The sequence below is a fragment of the Chiloscyllium punctatum genome, chromosome 39 (assembly GCF_047496795.1).
Source record: "Chiloscyllium punctatum isolate Juve2018m chromosome 39, sChiPun1.3, whole genome shotgun sequence".
In the NCBI taxonomy this organism is placed as follows: Eukaryota; Metazoa; Chordata; class Chondrichthyes; order Orectolobiformes; family Hemiscylliidae; genus Chiloscyllium; species Chiloscyllium punctatum.
Genome location: NC_092777.1, coordinates 64,081,130 through 64,103,422, shown reverse-complemented (window position 1 = coordinate 64,103,422; position 22,293 = coordinate 64,081,130). Strand labels below are relative to the sequence as shown.

Here is a 22,293-nt window from a genome sequence, read left to right as displayed (position 1 = left end):
CACAGGGAGTGTACTGTCAGTACAGGGGGTGACCAGGGCAGAGGGAGGGTACAGTCAGTACAGGGGGTGACCAGGGCACAGGCAGGGTACAGTCAGTACAGGGGGTGACCAGGGCACAGGGAGGGTACAGTCAGTGCAGGCGGTGACCAGGGCAGAGGGAGGGTACAGTCAGTACAGGGGGTGACCAGGGCACAGGGAGGGTACAGTCAGTACAGGGATTGACCAGGGCACAGGGAGGGTACAGGCAGTGCAGGGGGTGACCAGGGCACAGGGAGGATACAGGCAATACAGGGGGTGACCAGGGCAGAGGGAGGGTACAGTCAGTGCTGGAATGCAGTTTGTTTATGAAGGTGTTGATGATGGAGTTGGAGGATGGAGCCCAGGACTGAGTATTGCCCATTACAGTGCAGCACAAGGAAACTGATCAGCATGTTTTGTACTTGCATTTCTTGCACAGGGCAAGTCAGGAAGTAAGAAGAACAGTCAGTCGTCTGAGCTGTCACCAATCAACAGTTCACCACATCCAGCCTGTGCAGGTAAAGGCTGCTGGCCGAACCAACATTCCCAGGGCAACGGATTGTGTGTTCACAACGCAATACTATCCCTTCCTTCCCCAGACTTCCCATTCTTCCCCAAAATGTTAGATTTGATTGAATGGGCATGTCCTGGTTTCAAGGAGCTGGACTAATCAAATCCAGAGAATTACCTGCCAATTTATCAACTCTGAATCATTAACCAAGTCTCAGTAGGTGACACCAACAGTGCTGCAGCAATACCCTGGCTCGATGATGCTGTCTTTGTGTTCCCCCAGGGCCGTTACAGCAAGGCCTTTTTTCAAACACTAAGGACAGAGTGGAATTCCAGTGATGAATTGAGAGGGTCTGCCCTTGGCATCAAGGCAACATTTGACTGATTACAAACTCCGAGCAAAATTGAAGTGGGAATGAAATATCAGTGATGGGGTGGAAGGGTTGGAATGTTGGGGGTTGCAGTTGTTCTGGGTGTACGTTTGCTCACTGGGCTAGAAGGTTTGTTTTCAGAAGTTTTGTCACCATACTAGGTAACATCATCAGTGAGCCTCCGGATGAATCACTGGTGTTATGCCCTGCTTTCTGTTCACATGTTTAGGCTTCCTTGGGTTGGTGACATCATTTCCTGTGTTGATGTCATTTCCTGTGTTGATGTCATTGCCTATTCTTTGTCTCATGGGTTGGTAAATGGGGTCCAAGTCAATGTGTTTGTTGATAGAGTTCCACTTGGAATGCCATACTTCTAAGAATTCTTGTGTGTGTCTCTGTTTGGCTTGTCCTAGGATGGATGTGTTGTCCCAATCGAAGTGGTGTTCTTCCTTATCTGTATGTGAGTGTATTAGTGAGAGAGAGTAATGCTGTTTTGTGGCTAGTTGGTGTTCATGTATCCTGGTGGTTAGTTTTCTGCCTGTTTGTCCAAAGTAGTGTTTGTTACAGTCCTCAAACAGTATTTTGTAAATGACATTAGTTTTGCTTGTTGTCTGAAAAGGGTCTTTCAAGTTCATTAGCTGCTGTTTTAGTGCGTTGGTGGGTTTGTGGGCTACCATGATGCCAAGGGGTCTGAATAGTCTGGCAGTCATTTCCGAGATGTCTTTGATGTTGGGGAGAGAGGCTCGGGTTTCTGGACGCGTTTTGTCTGCTTGTTTGGGTTTGTTGCTGAGAAATCGGCGGACTGTGTTTATTGGGTACCCGTTGGGTACCATTAACACCAGCACTTCACCAGAGGCTCACTGATTATGTTACCTAGTAGGGTGACGAAACGTCTGTAATGAACCTTCCAGCCCAGTGAGCAAACTTACATTCAAAACCTCAACCTGAGCTACAAATCTCAAAAAGGGCTACAGTTGTGACTATGAGTGCAAGCTGTCCAGTATTTGGAATCATAATTAGCAGAAAGTAACCTGATTGTCACTGTAGATGCCAATGTAAGTGTGATTGTAAATGGGAGGTTCACCCATCGCGCTCCATTCAGCAACATTTGGGCCTGCTCGGATATTCAAGCAGGCCTGACGATGCCCATTAAATGCTCACCTTCTCAGCGTTCTCCTGGCTTTCCAGTCAAATTGGTGTCCTCTTGCTCAAATGGTATTAGAAGTCACTACCCTATTTTGAAGGACATTGGTGTTATCCCCTATGTCCTGAAGCCAATAATTATTGCTCAATCAGCTCACCAGGACATGGTTTTTGGTCATTGTCATGTTGCTGTTTGTGGGATCATGCTGTGTGGAGGTTGGTCACTGTATTTCTTACACTGCTGTACATGGCTTTTGGAGTGTATTCATTCATTCATTCATTTCTTTATCTACCTAACCCCATGGTGTCCCTGTCCTGGGAGTGTTTGATAGTGACAGTGTAAAGGGAGCTTTATTCTGTATCTAACCCAGTGCTGTCCCTGTCCTGAGAGGGTTTGATGGGGACAGTGTAGAGGGAGCTTTACTCTGTATCTAACCCCGTGCTGTCCCTGTCCCTGGGAGGGTTTGATGGGGACGGTGTGGAGGGAGCTTTACTCTGTATCTAACCCTGTGCTGTCCCTGTCCCTGGGAGGGTTTGATGGGGACGGTGTGGAGGGAGCTTTACTCTGTATCTAACCCTGTGCTGTCCCTGTCCCTGGGAAGGTTTGATGGGGGGACAGTGTAGAGGGAGCTTTACTCTGTATCTAACCCTGTGCTGTCCCTGTCCCTGGGAAGGTTTGATGGGGACGGTGTGGATGCTGACTGTTTTGAAATGTTTGATACTTTTTTAGTCTGCTCCCCACTGGGCTTCGTGCTGTTTTTCTGCGCCTGTCAGTTTTGAAACCTTTCTGTTTAAGAATCCCCACTTTGAATGCGATGAATGCAAACATTTTGAATGTAAAGACCATCATCACTTGTTGAAAATCAGCGTCATCACCAAAGCAAAATACTAACCATCTGAATATAATCTGGCTATGACAGGCAGTGTCTGGGCTGCTTAGCTGGGAAAGGAAGGAAAGGAAATACTTTTCTCTTTGCTGAAAAGAGTTGAATAAATGAAGTAATTCAATGCTTTTGAATGAGGTATGTACAATTACTGCAGTACATCACAACAAAGGAACTGCTCGCACAGATTTCCTTTTGTCAGGATTGCTACGATCAATAGATTGCGCAGCCTTCAGGTAATGAGAAACCTTCCATGTCTCGCAGTGTAATGAGTTGCCTTAGTAACTGTGTTTTCAGGTCAAAAGTGGGAGTGAGAAATGCGGAGGCGTCCCTCCCCCACCTACCCCATCCGTTTGGTTCGCTCGAGCCCGGCATGTGTATATACCCACCATCTGTGAGCAGCTTGATCCTCTCAGTTAGGATAAAGTAGGGAGAGGGGGAGAAATGGGAAAAGCTCTCAGCTGAGATTGGAATTGTAGATTTAAGCATCCAGCAAAAGTTTCACAACTTAGTGCTCATGAAATCCACACACAAATAAAGACCATGGGTGTCTACCGGTTAGAAGCCACCATACGGGTCAGTGTGCTGTGTCCCTGTCAGTACGCTCCGTCCCAGTCAGTGCGCTCCGTCCCTGTCAGTGCGCTCCGTCCCTGTCAGTGCGCTGTGTCCCAGTCAGTGCACTGTGTCCCTGTCAGTGCGCTGTGTCCCTGTCAGTGCGCTCCATCCCTGTCAGTGCACTGTGTCCCTGTCAGTGCGCTGTGTCCCAGTCAGTGCGCTGTGTCCCTGTCAGTGCACTGTGTCCCTGTCAGTGCGCTCCATCCCTGTCAGTGCGCTGTGTCCCTGTCAGTGCGCTCCATCCCTGTCAGTGCACTGTGTCCCTGTCAGTGCGCTGTGTCCCAGTCAGTGCGCTGTGTCCCTGTCAGTGCGCTGTGTCCCTGTCAGTGCGCTGTGTCCCTGTCAGTGCGCTCCATCCCTGTCAGTGTGCTGTGTCCCTGTCAGTGCGCTCCGTCCCAGTCAGTGCGCTCCGTCCCAGTCAGTGCGCTCCGTCCCTGTCAGTGCGCTGTGTCCCAGTCAGTGCGCTGTGTCCCAGTCAGTGCGCTCCGTCCCAGTCAGTGCGCTCCGTTCCTGTCAGTGCGCTGTGTCCCTGTCAGAGCGCTGTGTCCCAGTCAGTGCGCTCCGCCCCAGTCAGTGCGCTGTGTCCCAGTCAGTGCGCTCCGTCCCAGTCAGTGCGCTGTGTCCCTGTCAGTGCGCTCCGTCCCAGTCAGTGCACTGTGTTCCTGTCAGTGCGCTGTGTCCCAGTCAGTGCACTGTGTCCCTGTCAGTGCGCTGTGTCCCAGTCAGTGCGCTGTGTCCCAGTCAGTGCGCTGTGTCCCTGTCAGTGCGCTACGTCCCAGTCAGTGCACTGTGTTCCTGTCAGTGCGCTGTGTCCCTGTCAGTGTGCTCCGTCCCTGTCAGTGCTCTCCGTCCCTGTCAGTGCGCTCCGTCCCAGTCAGTGCACTGTGTCCCTGTCAGTGCGCTGTGTCCCAGTCAGTGCACTGTGTCCCTGTCAGTGTGCTGTGTCCCTGTCAGTACACTGTGTCCCAGTCAGTGCGCTGTGTCCCTGTCAGTGCGCTGTGTCCCTGTCAGTGCGCTCCGTCCCTGTCAGTGCGCTGTGTCCCTGTCAGTGCGCTCCGTCCTGTCAGTGCACTGTGTCCCTGTCAGTGCGCTGTGTCCCAGTCAGTGCTCTGTGTCCCTGTCAGTGCGCTGTGTCCCTGTCAGTGCGCTGTATCCCTGTCAGTGCACTCCGTCCCTGTCAGTGCGCTGTGTCCTTGTCAGTGCGCTCCGTCCCTGTCAGTGCGCTGTGTCCCAGTCAGTGCGCTGTGTCCCTGTCAGTGCGCTCCGTCCCTGTCAGTGCACTGTGTCCCTGTCAGTGCGCTGTGTCCCAGTCAGTGCACTGTGTCTCTGTCAGTGCGCTGTGTCCCAGTCAGTGCACTGTGTCCCTGTCAGTGCGCTGTGTCCCAGTCAGTGCGCTGTGTCCCTGTCAGTGCGCTGTGTCCCTATCAGTGCGCTCCATCCCTGTCAGTGCACTGTGTCCCTGTCAGTGCGCTGTGTCCCAGTCAGTGCGCTGTGTCCCTGTCAGTGCGCTGTGTCCCTGACAGTGCGCTCCATCCCTGTCAGTGCGCTGTGTCCCTGTCAGTGCGCTGTGTCCCTGTCAGTGCGCTCCGTCCCTGTCAGTGCGCTGTGTCCCAGTCAGTGCGCTGTGTCCCAGTCAGTGCGCTCCGTCCCAGTCAGTGCGCTCCGTTCCTGTCAGTGCGCTGTGTCCCTGTCAGTGCGCTGTGTCCCAGTCAGTGCGCTCTGCCCCAGTCAGTGCGCTGTGTCCCAGTCAGTGCGCTGTGTCCCAGTCAGTGCGCTCCGTCCCAGTCAGTGCGCTCCGTCCCAGTCAGTGCGCTGTGTCCCTGTCAGTGCGCTCCGTCCCAGTCAGTGCACTGTGTTCATGTCAGTGCACTGTGTCCCTGTCAGTGCGCTGTGTCCCAGTCAGTGCGCTCCGTCCCTGTCAGTGCGCTGTGTCCCAGTCAGTGCGCTGTGTCCCTGTCAGTGCGCTGTGTCCCAGTCAGTGCGCTCCGTCCCAGTCAGTGCGCTGTGTCCCTGTCAGTGCGCTACGTCCCAGTCAGTGCACTGTGTTCCTGTCAGTGCGCTGTGTCCCTGTCAGTGTGCTCCGTCCCAGTCAGTGCGCTGTGTCCCTGTCAGTGCGCTGTGTCCCAGTCAGTGCACTGTGTCCCTGTCAGTGCGCTGTGTCCCAGTCAGTGCACTGTGTCCCTGTCAGTGTGCTGTGTCCCTGTCAGTACACTGTGTCCCTGTCAGTGCGCTGTGTCCCTGTCAGTGCGCTCCGTCCTGTCAGTGCACTGTGTCCCTGTCAGTGCGCTGTGTCCCTGTCAGTGCGCTCCGTCCCTGTCAGTGCGCTGTGTCCCTGTCAGTGCGCTCCGTCCCTGTCAGTGCACTGTGTCCCTGTCAGTGCGCTGTGTCCCAGTCAGTGCACTCCGTCCCTGTCAGTGCGCTGTGTCCCTGTCAGTGCGCTGTATCCCTGTCAGTGCACTCCGTCCCTGTCAGTGCACCGTGTCCTTGTCAGTGCGCTCCGTCCCTGTCAGTGCGCTGTGTCCCTGTCAGTGCGCTGTGTCCCAGTCAGTGCGCTGTGTCCCAGTCAGTGCGCTGTGTCCCTTCAGTGCGCAGTGTCCCTGTCAGTGCGCAGTGTCCCAGTCAGTGCGCTGTATCCCTGTCAGTGCGCTGTGTCCCAGTCAGTGCGCTGTGTCCCTGTCAGTGCGCTGTGTCCCAGTCAGTGCGCTCCGTCCCTGTCAGTGCGCTGTGTCCCAGTCAGTGCTCTGTGTCCCTGTCAGTGCGCTGTGTCCCAGTCAGTGCACTGTGTCCCTGTCAGTGCGCTGTGTCCCAGTCAGTGGACTGTGTCGCTGTCAGTGCGCTGTGTCCCAGTCAGTGCACTGTGTCCCTGTCAGTGCACTCCGTCCCAGTCAGTGCACTGTGTCCCAGTAGGTGCGCTGTGTCCCAGTCAGTGCACTGTGTCCCAGTCAGTGCACTGTGTCCCTGTCAGTGCACTCCGTCCCAGTCAGTGCGCTGTGTCCCTGTCAGTGCGCTGTGTCCCTGTCAGTGCGCTGTGTCCCAGTCAGTGCGCTCCGCCCCAGTCAGTGCGCTCCCTCCCTGTCAGTGCGCTGTGTCCCAGTCAGTGCGCTGTGTCCCTGTCAGTGCGCTGTGTCCCAGTCAGTGCGCTCCGTCCCAGTCAGTGCGCTGTGTCCCTGTCAGTGCGCTACGTCCCAGTCAGTGCACTGTGTTCCTGTCAGTGCGCTGTGTCCCTGTCAGTGTGCTCCGTCCCAGTCAGTGCGCTGTGTCCCTGTCAGTGCGCTGTGTCCCAGTCAGTGCACTGTGTCCCTGTCAGTGCGCTGTGTCCCAGTCAGTGCACTGTGTCCCTGTCAGTGTGCTGTGTCCCTGTCAGTACACTGTGTCCCTGTCAGTGCGCTGTGTCCCTGTCAGTGCGCTCCGTCCTGTCAGTGCACTGTGTCCCTGTCAGTGCGCTGTGTCCCTGTCAGTGCGCTCCGTCCCTGTCAGTGCGCTGTGTCCCTGTCAGTGCGCTCCGTCCCTGTCAGTGCACTGTGTCCCTGTCAGTGCGCTGTGTCCCAGTCAGTGCACTCCGTCCCTGTCAGTGCGCTGTGTCCCTGTCAGTGCGCTGTATCCCTGTCAGTGCACTCCGTCCCTGTCAGTGCACCGTGTCCTTGTCAGTGCGCTCCGTCCCTGTCAGTGCGCTGTGTCCCTGTCAGTGCGCTGTGTCCCAGTCAGTGCGCTGTGTCCCTTCAGTGCGCAGTGTCCCTGTCAGTGCGCAGTGTCCCAGTCAGTGCGCTGTATCCCTGTCAGTGCGCTGTGTCCCAGTCAGTGCGCTGTGTCCCTGTCAGTGCGCTGTGTCCCAGTCAGTGCGCTCCGTCCCTGTCAGTGCGCTGTGTCCCAGTCAGTGCTCTGTGTCCCTGTCAGTGCGCTGTGTCCCAGTCAGTGCACTGTGTCCCTGTCAGTGCGCTGTGTCCCAGTCAGTGGACTGTGTCGCTGTCAGTGCGCTGTGTCCCAGTCAGTGCACTGTGTCCCTGTCAGTGCACTCCGTCCCAGTCAGTGCACTGTGTCCCAGTAGGTGCGCTGTGTCCCAGTCAGTGCACTGTGTCCCAGTCAGTGCACTGTGTCCCTGTCAGTGCACTCCGTCCCAGTCAGTGCGCTGTGTCCCTGTCAGTGCGCTGTGTCCCTGTCAGTGCGCTGTGTCCCAGTCAGTGCGCTCCGCCCCAGTCAGTGCGCTCCCTCCCAGTCAGTGCGCTGTGTCCCAGTCAGTGCGCTCCATCCCAGTCAGTGCGCTTTGTCCCAGTCAGTGCGCTGTGTCCCAGTCAGTGCGCTGTGTCCCAGTCAGTGCGCTCCGTCCCAGTCTGTGCGCTGTGTCCCAGTCAGTGCGCTGTGTCCCAGTCAGTGCGCTCCGTCCCAGTCAGTGCACTGTGTCCCTGTCAGTGCGCTGTGTCCCAGTCAGTGCGCTCCGTCCCTGTCAGTGCGCTGTGTCCCTGTCAGTGCGCTGTGTCCCTGTCAGTGCGCAGTGTCCCTGTCAGTGCGCTGTGTCCCAGTCAGTGCGCTCCGTCCCAGTCAGTGCGCTGTGTCCCAGTCAGTGCGCTGTGTCCCAGTCAGTGCGCTGTGTCCCTGTCAGTGCACTCCGTCCCAGTCAGTGCGCTCCGTTCCTGTCAGTGCGCTGTGTCACTGTCAGTGCGCTGTGTCCCAGTCAGTGCGCTCCGCCCCAGTCAGTGCGCTGTGTCCCAGTCAGTGCGCTCCCTCCCAGTCAGTGCGCTGTGTCCCAGTCAGTGCGCTGTGTCCCAGTCAGTGGGCTGTGTCCCAGTCAGTGCGCTCCGTCCCAGTCAGTGCACTGTGTTCCTGTCAGTGTGCTGTGTCCCAGTCAGTGCACTGTGTCCCTGTCAGTGCGCTGTGTCCCTGTCAGTGCGCTCCGTCCCAGTCAGTGCACTGTGTTCCTGTCAGTGTGCTGTGTCCCAGTCAGTGCACTGTGTCCCTGTCAGTGCGCTGTGTCCCTGTCAGTGTGCTGTGTCCCTGTCAGTGCGCTGTGTCCCTGTCAGTGCGCTGTGTCCCTGTCAGTGCGCAGTGTCCCAGTCAGTGCGCTGTGTCCCTGTCAGTGCACTGTGTCCCTGTCAGTGTGCTGTGTCCCTGTCAGTACACTGTGTCCCAGTCAGTGCGCTGTGTCCCTGTCAGTGCGCTGTGTCCCTGTCAGTGCGCTCCGTCCCTGTCAGTGCGCTGTGTCCCAGTCAGTGCGCTCCGTCCCTGTCAGTGCACTGTGTCCCTGTCAGTGCGCTGTGTCCCAGTCAGTGCACGGTGTCCCTGTCAGTGCGCTGTGTCCCTGTCAGTGCGCTGTGTCCCTGTCAGTGCGCTGTGTCCCAGTCAGTGGACTGTGTCGCTGTCAGTGCGCTGTGTCCCAGTCAGTGCACTGTGTCCCTGTCAGTGCACTCCGTCCCAGTCAGTGCACTGTGTCCCAGTAGGTGCGCTGTGTCCCAGTCAGTGCACTGTGTCCCAGTCAGTGCACTGTGTCCCTGTCAGTGCACTCCGTCCCAGTCAGTGCGCTGTGTCCCTGTCAGTGCGCTGTGTCCCTGTCAGTGCGCTGTGTCCCAGTCAGTGCGCTCCGCCCCAGTCAGTGCGCTCCCTCCCAGTCAGTGCGCTGTGTCCCAGTCAGTGCGCTCCATCCCAGTCAGTGCGCTTTGTCCCAGTCAGTGCGCTGTGTCCCAGTCAGTGCGCTGTGTCCCAGTCAGTGCGCTCCGTCCCAGTCTGTGCGCTGTGTCCCAGTCAGTGCGCTGTGTCCCAGTCAGTGCGCTCCGTCCCAGTCAGTGCACTGTGTCCCTGTCAGTGCGCTGTGTCCCAGTCAGTGCGCTCCGTCCCTGTCAGTGCGCTGTGTCCCTGTCAGTGCGCTGTGTCCCTGTCAGTGCGCAGTGTCCCTGTCAGTGCGCTGTGTCCCAGTCAGTGCGCTCCGTCCCAGTCAGTGCGCTGTGTCCCAGTCAGTGCGCTGTGTCCCAGTCAGTGCGCTGTGTCCCTGTCAGTGCACTCCGTCCCAGTCAGTGCGCTCCGTTCCTGTCAGTGCGCTGTGTCACTGTCAGTGCGCTGTGTCCCAGTCAGTGCGCTCCGCCCCAGTCAGTGCGCTGTGTCCCAGTCAGTGCGCTCCCTCCCAGTCAGTGCGCTGTGTCCCAGTCAGTGCGCTGTGTCCCAGTCAGTGGGCTGTGTCCCAGTCAGTGCGCTCCGTCCCAGTCAGTGCACTGTGTTCCTGTCAGTGTGCTGTGTCCCAGTCAGTGCACTGTGTCCCTGTCAGTGCGCTGTGTCCCTGTCAGTGCGCTCCGTCCCAGTCAGTGCACTGTGTTCCTGTCAGTGTGCTGTGTCCCAGTCAGTGCACTGTGTCCCTGTCAGTGCGCTGTGTCCCTGTCAGTGTGCTGTGTCCCTGTCAGTGCGCTGTGTCCCTGTCAGTGCGCTGTGTCCCTGTCAGTGCGCAGTGTCCCAGTCAGTGCGCTGTGTCCCTGTCAGTGCACTGTGTCCCTGTCAGTGTGCTGTGTCCCTGTCAGTACACTGTGTCCCAGTCAGTGCGCTGTGTCCCTGTCAGTGCGCTGTGTCCCTGTCAGTGCGCTCCGTCCCTGTCAGTGCGCTGTGTCCCAGTCAGTGCGCTCCGTCCCTGTCAGTGCACTGTGTCCCTGTCAGTGCGCTGTGTCCCAGTCAGTGCACGGTGTCCCTGTCAGTGCGCTGTGTCCCTGTCAGTGCGCTGTGTCCCTGTCAGTGCGCTGTGTCCCAGTCAGTGCGCTGTGTCCCTGTCAGTGCGCTGTGTCCCAGTCAGTGCGCTCCGTCCCTGTCAGTGCGCTGTGTCCCAGTCATTGCGCTGTGTCCCTGTCAGTGCGCAGTGTCCCTGTCAGTGCGCTCCGTCCCTGACAGTGCGCTGTGTCCCAGTCATTGCGCTGTGTCCCAGTCAGTGCGCTGTGTCCCAGTCAGTGCGCTGTGTCCCTGTCAGTGCGCTGTGTCCCTGTCAGTGCGCAGTGTTCCAGTCAGTGCGCTCCGTCCCAGTCAGTGCGCTGTGTCCCAGTCAGTGCGCTGTGTCCCTGTCAGTGCGCTGGGTCCCAGTCAGTGCGCTGTGTCCCTGTCAGTGCGCTGTGTCCCAGTCAGTGCGCTGTGTCCCTGTCAGTGCGCTGTGTCCCAGTCAGTGCGCTCCGTCCCAGTCAGTGCGCTGTGTCCCTGTCAGTGCGCTGTGTCCCTGTCAGTGCGCTGTGTCCCTGTCAGTGCGCTCCGTCCCTGTCAGTGTGCTGTGTCCCAGTCAGTGTGCTCCGTCCCAGTCAGTGCGCACCATCCCTGTCAGTGCGCTGTGTCCCAGTCAGTGCGCTGTGTCCCTGTCAGTGCGCTGTGTCCCAGTCAGTGCGCTGTGCCCCAGTCAGTGCGCTCCCTCCCAGTCAGTGCGCTGTGTCCCTGTCAGTGCGCTGTGTTCCTGTCAGTGCGCTGTGTCCTTGTCAGTGCGCTCCGTCCCTGTCAGTGCACTCCCTCCCAGTCAGTGCGCTCCCTCCCAGTCAGTGCGCTGTGTCCCTGTCAGTGCGCTGTGTCCCTGTCAGCGCACTGTGTCCCTGTCAGTGCGCTCCGTCCCTGTCAGTGCGCTGTGTCCCAGTCAGTGCGCTCTGTCCCTGTCAGTGCGCTGTGTCCCAGTCAGTGCGCTGTGTCCCAGTCAGTGCGCAGTGTCCCAGTCAGTGCGCTGTGTCCCAGTCAATGCGCTCCGTCCCAGTCAGTGCGCTGTGTCCCTGTCAGTGCGCTGTGTCCCAGTCAGTGCGCTCCGTCCCAGTCAGTGCGCTCCGTCCCAGTCAGTGCGCTCCCTCCCAGTCAGTGCGCTGTGTCCCAGTCAGTGCGCTCCGTCCCTGTCAGTGCGCTGTGTTCCTGTCAGTGCGCTGTGTCCCTGTCTGTGCGCTCCGTCCCAGTCAGTGCGCTGTGTCCCAGTCAGTGCGCTCCGTCCCAGTCAGTGCGCTCCCTCCCAGTCAGTGCGCTGTGTCCCAGTCAGTGCGCTGTGTCCCTGTCAGTGCGCTGTGTCCCAGTCAGTGCGCTGTGTCCCTGTCAGTGCGCCGTGTCCCAGTCAGTGCGCCGTGTCCCTGTCAGTGCGCTGTGTCCCAGTCAGTGCGCTCCGTCCCAGTCAGTGCGCTGTGTCCCTGTCAGTGCGCTCCGTCCCAGTCAGTGCGCTGTGTCCCAGTCAGTGCGCTCCGTCCCTGTCAGTGCGCTGTGTCCCTGTCATTGCGCTCCGTCCCAGTCAGTGCGCTGTGTCCCAGTCAGTGCACTGTGTCCCTGTCAGTGCGCTGTGTCCCAGTCAGTGCGCTCCGTCCCTGTCAGTGCGATGTGTCCCAGTCAGTGCGCTGTGCCCCTGTCAGTGCGCAGTGTCCCTGTCAGTGCGCTGTGTCCCAGTCAGTACGCTCCGTCCCTGTCAGTGCGCTGTGTCCCAGTCAGTGCGCTGTGTCCCTGTCAGTGCGCTCCGTCCCAGTCAGTGCGCTCCGTACCTGTCAGTGCGCTGTGTCACTGTCAGTGCGCTGTGTCCCAGTCAGTGCGCTCCGCTCCAGTCAGTGCGCTGTGTCCCAGTCAGTGCGCTCCCTCCCAGTCAGTGCGCTGTGTCCCAGTCAGTGCGCTCCGTCCCAGTCAGTGCGCTGGATCCCTGTCAGTGCGCTGTGTCCCAGTCAGTGCGCTGTGTCCCAGTCAGTGCGCTCCGTCCCAGTCAGTGCGCTCCGTCCCAGTCAGTACACTGTGTTCCTGTCAGTGTGCTGTGTCCCAGTTAGTGCACTGTGTCCCAGTCAGTGCGCTGTGTCCCAGTCAGTGCGCTGTCTCCCTGTCAGTGCGCTGTGTCCCTGTCAGTGCGCTCCGTCCCTGTCAGTGTGCTGTGTCCCAGTCAGTGTGCTCCGTCCCAGTCAGTGCGCACCATCCCTGTCAGTGCGCTGTGTCCCAGTCAGTGCGCTGTGTCCCTGTCAGTGCGCTGTGTCCCAGTCAGTGCGCTGTGCCCCAGTCAGTGCGCTCCCTCCCAGTCAGTGCGCTGTGTACCTGTCAGTGCGCTGTGTTCCTGTCAGTGCGCTGTGTCCTTGTCAGTGCGCTCCGTCCCTGTCAGTGCACTCCCTCCCAGTCAGTGCGCTCCCTCCTAGTCAGTGCGCTGTGTCCCTGTCAGTGCGCTGTGTCCCTGTCAGCGCGCTGTGTCCCTGTCAGTGCGCTCCCTCCCTGTCAGTGCGCTGTGTCCCAGTCAGTGCGCTCCGTCCCTGTCAGTGCGCTGTGTCCCAGTCAGTGCGCTGTGTCCCAGTCAGTGCGCAGTGTCCCAGTCAGTGCGCTGTGTCCCAGTCAATGCGCTCCGTCCCAGTCAGTGCGCTGTGTCCCTGTCAGTGCGCTGTGTCCCAGTCAGTGCGCTCCGTCCCAGTCAGTGCGCTCCGTCCCAGTCAGTGCGCTCCCTCCCAGTCAGTGCGCTGTGTCCCAGTCAGTGCGCTCCGTCCCTGTCAGTGCGCTGTGTCCCAGTCTTTGCGCTGTGTCCCAGTCAGTGGGCTGTGTCCCAGTCAATGCGCTCCGTCCCAGTCAGTGCGCTGTGTCCCTGTCAGTGCGCTGTGTCCCTGTCAGTGCGCTCCGTCCCAGTCAGTGCGCTCCGTCCCAGTCAGTGCGCTCCCTCCCAGTCAGTGCGCTGTGTCCCAGTCAGTGCGCTGTGTCCCTGTCAGTGCGCTGTGTCCCTGTCAGTGCGCTGTGTCCCTGTCAGTGCGCCGTGTCCCAGTCAGTGCGCCGTGTCCCAGTCAGTGCGCCGTGTCCCTGTCAGTGCGCTGTGTCCCAGTCAGTGCGCTCGTCCCAGTCAGTGCGCTGTGTCCCTGTCAGTGCGCTCCGTCCCAGTCAGTACGCTCCGTCCCAGTCAGTGCGCTGTGTCCCAGTCAGTGCGCTCCGTCCCTGTCAGTGCGCTGTGTCCCTGTCATTGCGCTCCGTCCCAGTCATTGCGCTGTGTCCCAGTCAGTGCACTGTGTCCCTGTCAGTGCGCTGTGTCCCAGTCAGTGCGCTCCGTCCCTGTCAGTGCGCTGTGTCCCAGTCAGTGCGCTGTGCCCCTGTCAGTGCGCAGTGTCCCTGTCAGTGCGCTGTGTCCCAGTCAGTGCGCTCCGTCCCTGTCAGTGCGCTGTGTCCCAGTCAGTGCGCTGTGTCCCAGTCAGTGCACTGTGTTCCTGTCAGTGCGCTGTGTCCCAGTCAGTGCACTGTGTCCCTGTCAGTGCGCTGTGTCCCTGTCAGTGTGCTCCGTCCCTGTCAGTGCGCTCCGTCCCTGTCAGTGCGCAGTGTCCCAGTCAGTGCGCTGTGTCCCTGTCAGTGCGCTGTGTCCCAGTCAGTGCACTGTGTCCCTGTCAGTGTGCTGTGTCCCTGTCAGTACACTGTGTCCCAGTCAGTGCGCTGTGTCCCTGTCAGTGCGCTGTGTCCCTGTCAGTGCGCTCCGTCCCTGTCAGTGCGCTGTGTCCCTGTCAGTGCGCTCCGTCCCTGTCAGTGCACTGTGTCCCTGTCAGTGCGCTGTGTCCCAGTCAGTGCGCTCCGTCCCTGTCAGTGCGCTGTGTCCCTGTCAGTGCGCTCCGTCCCTGTCAGTGCGCTGTGTCCCTGTCAGTGCGCTGTGTCCCAGTCAGTGCGCTGTGTCCCTGTCAGTGCGCTGTGTCCCAGTCATTGCGCTGTGTCCCTGTCAGTGCGCAGTGTCCCTGTCAGTGCGCTCCGTCCCTGTCAGTGGACTGTGTCCCAGTCATTGCGCTGTGTCCCTGTCAGTGCGCTGTGTCCCAGTCAGTGCGCTGTGTCCCTGTCAGTGCGCTGTGTCCCTGTCAGTGCGCAGTGTTCCAGTCAGTGCGCTGTGTCCCTGTCAGTGCGCTGTGTCCCTGTCAGTGCGCTGTGTCCCAGTCAGTGCGCTGTGTCCCTGTCAGTGCGCCGTGTCCCAGTCAGTGCGCTGTGTCCCTGTCAGTGCGCTGTGTCCCAGTCAGTGTGCTCCGTCCCAGTCAGTGCGCTGTGTCCCTGTCAGTGCGCTGTGTCCCTGTCAGTGCGCTGTGTCCCTGTCAGTGCGCTCCGTCCCTGTCAGTGTGCTGTGTCCCAGTCAGTGTGCTCCGTCCCAGTCAGTGCGCTGTGTCCCTGTCAGTGCGCTGTGTCCCAGTCAGTGCGCTCCGTCCCAGTCAGTGCGCTGTGTCCCTGTCAGTGCGCTGTGTCCCAGTCAGTGCGCTGTGTCCCAGTCAGTGCTCTCCGTCCCAGTCAGTGCGCTCCGTCCCAGTCAGTGCACTGTGTTCCTGTCAGTGCGCTGTGTCCCAGTCAGTGCACTGTGTCCCTGTCAGTGCGCTGTGTCCCTGTCAGTGTGCTCCGTCCCTGTCAGTGCGCTCCGTCCCTGTCAGTGCGCAGTGTCCCAGTCAGTGCGCTGTGTCCCTGTCAGTGCGCTGTGTCCCAGTCAGTGCACTGTGTCCCTGTCAGTGTGCTGTGTCCCTGTCAGTACACTGTGTCCCAGTCAGTGCGCTGTGTCCCTGTCAGTGCGCTGTGTCCCTGTCAGTGCGCTCCGTCCCTGTCAGTGCGCTGTGTCCCTGTCAGTGCGCTCCGTCCCTGTCAGTGCGCTGTGTCCCTGTCAGTGCGCTGTGTCCCTGTCAGTGCGCTGTGTCCCTGTCAGTGCGCTCCGTCCCTGTCAGTGTGCTGTGTCCCAGTCAGTGTGCTCCGTCCCAGTCAGTGCGCTCCCTCCCAGTCAGGGCGCTGTGTCCCAGTCAGTGCGCTCCGTCCCAGTCAGTGCGCTGTGTCCCTGTCAGTGCGCTGCGTCCCAGTCAGTGCGCTGTGTCCCAGTCAGTGCGCTCCGTCCCAGTCAGTGCGCTCCGTCCCAGTCAGTGCACTGTGTTCCTGTCAGTGCGCTGTGTCCCAGTCAGTGCACTGTGTCCCTGTCAGTGCGCTGTGTCCCAGTCAGTGTGCTCCGTCCCTGTCAGTGCGCTCCGTCCCTGTCAGTGCGCTGTGTCCCTGTCAGCGCGCTGTGTCCCTGTCAGTGTGCTCCGTCCCTGTCAGTGCGCTCCGTCCCTGTCAGTGCGCAGTGTCCCAGTCAGTGCGCTGTGTCCCTGTCAGTGCGCTGTGTCCCAGTCAGTGCACTGTGTCCCTGTCAGTGTGCTGTGTCCCTGTCAGTACACTGTGTCCCAGTCAGTGCGCTGTGTCCCTGTCAGTGCGCTGTGTCCCTGTCAGTGCGCTACGTCCCTGTCAGTGCGCTGTGTCCCTGTCAGTGCGCTCCGTCCCTGTCAGTGCGCTGTGTCCCTGTCAGTGCGCTGTGTCCCAGTCAGTGCGCTGTGTCCCAGTCAGTGCGCTCCGTCCCAGTCAGTGCGCTCCGTCCCAGTCAGTGCACTGTGTTCCTGTCAGTGTGCTGTGTCCCAGTCAGTGCACTGTGTCCCTGTCAGTGCGCTGTGTCCCTGTCAGTGTGCTCCGTCCCTGTCAGTGCGCTGTGTCCCTGTCAGCGCGCTGTGTCCCTGTCAGTGTGCTCCGTCCCTGTCAGTGCGCTCCCTCCCAGTCAGTGCGCTGTGTCCCTGTCAGTGCGCTGTGTCCCTGTCAGCGCGCTGTGTCCCTGTCAGTGCGCTCCGTCCCTGTCAGTGCGCTCCGTCCCTGTCAGTGCGTTGTGTCCCAGTCAGTGCGCTGTGTCCCTGTCCGTGCGCTGTGTCCCAGTCAGTGCGCTGTGTCCCAGTCAGTGCGCAGTGTCCCAGTCAGTGCGCTGTGTCCCTGTCAGTGCACTCCGTCCCAGTCAGTGCACTGTGTCCCAGTCAGTGCGCTGTGTCCCTGTCAGTGCGCAGTGTTCCAGTCAGTGCGCTGTGTCCCTGTCAGTGCGCAGTGTTCCAGTCAGTGCGCTGTGTCCCTGTCAGTGCGCTGTGTCCCAGTCAGTGCGCTGTGTCCCTGTCAGTGCGCTGTGTCCCAGTCAGTGCGCTGTGTCCCTGTCAGTGCGCCGTGTCCCAGTCAGTGCGCTGTGTCCCTGTCAGTGCGCTGTGTCCCAGTCAGTGTGCTCCGTCCCAGTCAGTGCGCTGTGTCCCTGTCAGTGCGCTGTGTCCCTGTCAGTGCGCTGTGTCCCTGTCAGTGCGCTCCGTCCCTGTCAGTGTGCTGTGTCCCAGTCAGTGTGCTCCGTCCCAGTCAGTGCGCTCCCTCCCAGTCAGGGCGCTGTGTCCCAGTCAGTGCGCTCCGTCCCAGTCAGTGCGCTGTGTCCCTGTCAGTGCGCTGTGTCCCAGTCAGTGCGCTGTGTCCCAGTCAGTGCGCTCCGTCCCAGTCAGTGCGCTCCGTCCCAGTCAGTGCACTGTGTTCCTGTCAGTGCGCTGTGTCCCAGTCAGTGCACTGTGTCCCTGTCAGTGCGCTGTGTCCCTGTCAGTGTGCTCCGTCCCTGTCAGTGCGCTCCGTCCCTGTCAGTGCGCAGTGTCCCAGTCAGTGCGCTGTGTCCCTGTCAGTGCGCTGTGTCCCAGTCAGTGCACTGTGTCCCTGTCAGTGTGCTGTGTCCCTGTCAGTACACTGTGTCCCAGTCAGTGCGCTGTGTCCCTGTCAGTGCGCTGTGTCCCTGTCAGTGCGCTCCGTCCCTGTCAGTGCGCTGTGTCCCTGTCAGTGCGCTCCGTCCCTGTCAGTGCGCTGTGTCCCTGTCAGTGCGCTGTGTCCCTGTCAGTGCGCTGTGTCCCTGTCAGTGCGCTCCGTCCCAGTCAGTGCACTGTGTCCCAGTCAGTGCGCTGTGTCCCAGTCAGTGCACTGTGTCCCAGTCAGTGCGCTGTGTCCCTGTCAGTGCGCTGTGTCCCTGTCAGTGCGCTCCGTCCCTGTCAGTGTGCTGTGTCCCAGTCAGTGTGCTCCGTCCCAGTCAGTGCGCTCCGTCCCTGTCAGTGCGCTGTGTCCCAGTCAGTGCGCTGTGTCCCTGTCAGTGCGCTGTGTCCCTGTCAGTGCGCTCCGTCCCTGTCAGTGTGCTGTGTCCCAGTCAGTGTGCTCCGTCCCAGTCAGTGCGCTCCGTCCCTGTCAGTGCGCTGTGTCCCAGTCAGTGCGCTGTGTCCCTGTCAGTGCGCTGTGTCCCAGTCAGTGCGCTGTGCCCCAGTCAGTGCGCTCCCTCCCAGTCAGTGCGCTGTGTCCCTGTCAGTGCGCTGTGTCCCAGTCAGTGCGCTGTGTCCCAGTCAGTGCGCTCCCTCCCAGTCAGTGCGCTGTGTCCCTGTCAGTGCGCTGTGTTCCTGTCAGTGCGCTGTGTCCTTGTCAGTGCGCTCCGTCCCTGTCAGTGCACTCCCTCCCAGTCAGTGAGCTCCCTCCCAGTCAGTGCGCTGTGTCCCTGTCAGTGCGCTGTGTCCCTGTCAGCGCGCTGTGTCCCTGTCAGTGCGCTCCGTCCCTGTCAGTGCGCTGTGTCCCAGTCAGTCCGCTGTGTCCCTGTCAGTGCGCTGTGTCCCAGTCAGTGCGCTGTGTCCCAGTCAGTGCGCAGTGTCCCAGTCAGTGCGCTGTGTCCCTGTCAGTGCACTCCGTCCCAGTCAGTGCACTGTGTCCCAGTCAGTGCGCTGTGTCCCAGTCAGTGCACTGTGTCCCAGTTAGTGCACTGTGTCCCTGTCAGTGCACTCCGTCCCAGTCAGTGCGCTGTGTCCCTGTCAGTGCGCTGTGTCCCTGTCAGTGTGCTGTGTCCCAGTCAGTGCGCTCCGCCCCAGTCAGTGCGCTCCCTCCCAGTCAGTGCGCTGTGTCCCAGTCAGTGCGCTCCATCCCAGTCAGTGCGCTTTGTCCCAGTCAGTGCGCTGTGTCCCAGTCAGTGCGCTGTGTCCCAGTCAGTGCGCTCCGTCCCAGTTTGTGCACTGTGTCCCAGTCAGTGCGCTGTGTCCCAGTCAGTGCGCTCCGTCCCAGTCAGTGCACTGTGTTCCTGTCAGTGCGCTGTGTCCCAGTCAGTGCACTGTGTCCCTGTCAGTGCGCTGTGTCCCAGTCAGTGCGCTCCGTCCCTGTCAGTGCGCTGTGTCCCAGTAAGTGCGCTGTGTCCCTGTCAGTGCGCAGTGTCCCTGTCAGTGCGCTGTGTCCCTGTCAGTGCGCTGTGTCCCAGTCAGTGCGCTCCGTCCCAGTCAGTGCGCTGTGTCCCTGTCAGTGCGCTCCGTCCCAGTCAGTACGCTCCGTCCCAGTCAGTGCGCTGTGTCCCAGTCAGTGCGCTCCGTCCCTGTCAGTGCGCTGTGTCCCTGTCATTGCGCTCCGTCCCAGTCATTGCGCTGTGTCCCAGTCAGTGCACTGTGTCCCTGTCAGTGCGCTGTGTCCCAGTCAGTGCGCTCCGTCCCTGTCAGTGCGCTGTGTCCCAGTCAGTGCGCTGTGCCCCTGTCAGTGCGCAGTGTCCCTGTCAGTGCGCTGTGTCCCAGTCAGTGCGCTCCGTCCCTGTCAGTGCGCTGTGTCCCAGTCAGTGCGCTGTGTCCCAGTCAGTGCACTGTGTTCCTGTCAGTGCGCTGTGTCCCAGTCAGTGCACTGTGTCCCTGTCAGTGCGCTGTGTCCCTGTCAGTGTGCTCCGTCCCTGTCAGTGCGCTCCGTCCCTGTCAGTGCGCAGTGTCCCAGTCAGTGCGCTGTGTCCCTGTCAGTGCGCTGTGTCCCAGTCAGTGCACTGTGTCCCTGTCAGTGTGCTGTGTCCCTGTCAGTACACTGTGTCCCAGTCAGTGCGCTGTGTCCCTGTCAGTGCGCTGTGTCCCTGTCAGTGCGCTCCGTCCCTGTCAGTGCGCTGTGTCCCTGTCAGTGCGCTCCGTCCCTGTCAGTGCACTGTGTCCCTGTCAGTGCGCTGTGTCCCAGTCAGTGCGCTCCGTCCCTGTCAGTGCGCTGTGTCCCAGTCATTGCGCTGTGTCCCTGTCAGTGCGCAGTGTCCCTGTCAGTGCGCTCCGTCCCAGTCATTGCGCTGTGTCCCTGTCAGTGCGCTGTGTCCCAGTCAGTGCGCTGTGTCCCTGTCAGTGCGCTGTGTCCCTGTCAGTGCGCAGTGTTCCAGACAGTGCGCTGTGTCCCTGTCAGTGCGCTGTGTCCCAGTCAGTGCGCTGTGTCCCTGTCAGTGCGCTGTGTCCCAGTCAGTGCGCTGTGTCCCTGTCAGTGCGCCGTGTCCCAGTCAGTGCGCTGTGTCCCTGTCAGTGCGCTGTGTCCCAGTCAGTGTGCTCCGTCCCAGTCAGTGCGCTGTGTCCCTGTCAGTGCGCTGTGTCCCTGTCAGTGCGCTGTGTCCCTGTCAGTGCGCTCCGTCCCTGTCAGTGTGCTGTGTCCCAGTCAGTGTGCTCCGTCCCAGTCAGTGCGCTCCCTCCCAGTCAGGGCGCTGTGTCCCAGTCAGTGCGCTCCGTCCCAGTCAGTGCGCTGTGTCCCTGTCAGTGCGCTGTGTCCCAGTCAGTGCGCTGTGTCCCAGTCAGTGCGCTCCGTCCCAGTCAGTGCGCTCCGTCCCAGTCAGTGCACTGTGTTCCTGTCAGTGCGCTGTGTCCCAGTCAGTGCACTGTGTCCCTGTCAGTGCGCTGTGTCCCTGTCAGTGTGCTCCGTCCCTGTCAGTGCGCTCCGTCCCTGTCAGTGCGCAGTGTCCCAGTCAGTGCGCTGTGTCCCTGTCAGTGCGCTGTGTCCCAGTCAGTGCACTGTGTCCCTGTCAGTACACTGTGTCCCAGTCAGTGCGCTGTGTCCCTGTCAGTGCGCTGTGTCCCTGTCAGTGCGCTCCGTCCCTGTCAGTGCGCTGTGTCCCTGTCAGTGCGCTCCGTCCCTGTCAGTGCGCTGTGTCCCTGTCAGTGCGCTCCGTCCCTGTCAGTGCGCTGTGTCCCTGTCAGTGCGCTCCATCCCTGTCAGTGTGCTGTGTCCCTGTCAGTGCGCTCCGTCCCTGTCAGTGTGCTGTGTCCCAGTCAGTGTGCTCCGTCCCAGTCAGTGCGCTCCCTCCCAGTCAGGGCGCTGTGTCCCAGTCAGTGCGCTCCGTCCCAGTCAGTGCGCTGTGTCCCTGTCAGTGCGCTGCGTCCCAGTCAGTGCGCTGTGTCCCAGTCAGTGCGCTCCGTCCCTGTCAGTGCGCTCCGTCCCAGTCAGTGCACTGTGTTCCTGTCAGTGCGCTGTGTCCCAGTCAGTGCACTGTGTCCCTGTCAGTGCGCTGTGTCCCAGTCAGTGTGCTCCGTCCCTGTCAGTGCGCTCCGTCCCTGTCAGTGCGCTGTGTCCCTGTCAGCGCGCTGTGTCCCTGTCAGTGTGCTCCGTCCCTGTCAGTGCGCTCCGTCCCTGTCAGTGCGCAGTGTCCCAGTCAGTGCGCTGTGTCCCTGTCAGTGCGCTGTGTCCCAGTCAGTGCACTGTGTCCCTGTCAGTGTGCTGTGTCCCTGTCAGTACACTGTGTCCCAGTCAGTGCGCTGTGTCCCTGTCAGTGCGCTGTGTCCCTGTCAGTGCGCTCCGTCCCTGTCAGTGCGCTGTGTCCCTGTCAGTGCGCTCCGTCCCTGTCAGTGCGCTGTGTCCCTGTCAGTGCGCTGTGTCCCAGTCAGTGCGCTGTGTCCCAGTCAGTGCGCTCCGTCCCAGTCAGTGCGCTCCGTCCCAGTCAGTGCACTGTGTTCCTGTCAGTGTGCTGTGTCCCAGTCAGTGCACTGTGTCCCTGTCAGTGCGCTGTGTCCCTGTCAGTGTGCTCCGTCCCTGTCAGTGCGCTGTGTCCCTGTCAGCGCGCTGTGTCCCTGTCAGTGTGCTCCGTCCCTGTCAGTGCGCTCCCTCCCAGTCAGTGCGCTGTGTCCCTGTCAGCGCGCTGTGTCCCTGTCAGTGCGCTCCGTCCCTGTCAGTGCGCTCCGTCCCTGTCAGTGCGTTGTGTCCCAGTCAGTGCGCTGTGTCCCTGTCCGTGCGCTGTGTCCCAGTCAGTGCGCTGTGTCCCAGTCAGTGCGCAGTGTCCCAGTCAGTGCGCTGTGTCCCTGTCAGTGCACTCCGTCCCAGTCAGTGCACTGTGTCCCAGTCAGTGCGCTGTGTCCCAGTCAGTGCGCTGTGTCCCTGTCAGTGCGCTGTGTCCCTGTCAGTGCGCAGTGTTCCAGTCAGTGCGCTGTGTCCCTGTCAGTGCGCTGTGTCCCAGTCAGTGCACTGTGTCCCTGTCAGTGCGCTGTGTCCCAGTCAGTGCGCTGTGTCCCTGTCAGTGCGCCGTGTCCCAGTCAGTGCGCTGTGTCCCTGTCAGTGCGCTGTGTCCCAGTCAGTGTGCTCCGTCCCAGTCAGTGCGCTGTGTCCCTGTCAGTGCGCTGTGTCCCTGTCAGTGCGCTGTGTCCCTGTCAGTGCGCTCCGTCCCTGTCAGTGTGCTGTGTCCCAGTCAGTGTGCTCCGTCCCAGTCAGTGCGCTCCCTCCCAGTCAGGGCGCTGTGTCCCAGTCAGTGCGCTCCGTCCCAGTCAGTGCGCTGTGTCCCTGTCAGTGCGCTGTGTCCCAGTCAGTGCGCTCCGTCCCAGTCAGTGCGCTCCGTCCCAGTCAGTGCGCTCCGTCCCAGTCAGTGCACTGTGTTCCTGTCAGTGCGCTGTGTCCCAGTCAGTGCACTGTGTCCCTGTCAGTGCGCTCCGTCCCAGTCAGTGCGCTCCGTCCCTGTCAGTGCGCTCCGTCCCTGTCAGTGCGCTGTGTCCCTGTCAGTGTGCTCCGTCCCTGTCAGTGCGCTCCGTCCCTGTCAGTGCGCAGTGTCCCAGTCAGTGCGCTGTGTCCCTGTCAGTGCGCTGTGTCCCAGTCAGTGCACTGTGTCCCTGTCAGTGCGCTGTGTCCCAGTCACTGCGCTGTGTCCCTGTCAGTACACTGTGTCCCAGTCAGTGCGCTGTGTCCCTGTCAGTGCGCTGTGTCCCTGTCAGTGCGCTCCGTCCCTGTCAGTGCGCTGTGTCCCTGTCAGTGCGCTCCGTCCCTGTCAGTGCGCTGTGTCCCTGTCAGTGCGCTGTGTCCCTGTCAGT

General features: G+C 60.6%; 1 protein-coding gene across 4 annotated transcripts in view; it reads left to right on the top strand.

Moving 5' to 3' along the window:
- Nucleotides 1-22,293, top strand: part of stxbp4 (syntaxin binding protein 4) — a 519,129-nt gene that overhangs the window by 145,896 nt on the left and 350,940 nt on the right. For all 4 annotated transcript variants that reach the window (XM_072558970.1, XM_072558967.1, XM_072558968.1 and 1 more), the window contains one exon: nt 458-536. In XM_072558970.1, the coding sequence (XP_072415071.1) occupies nt 458-536 (79 nt within the window). The remainder of the gene's footprint in view (nt 1-457; nt 537-22,293) is intronic.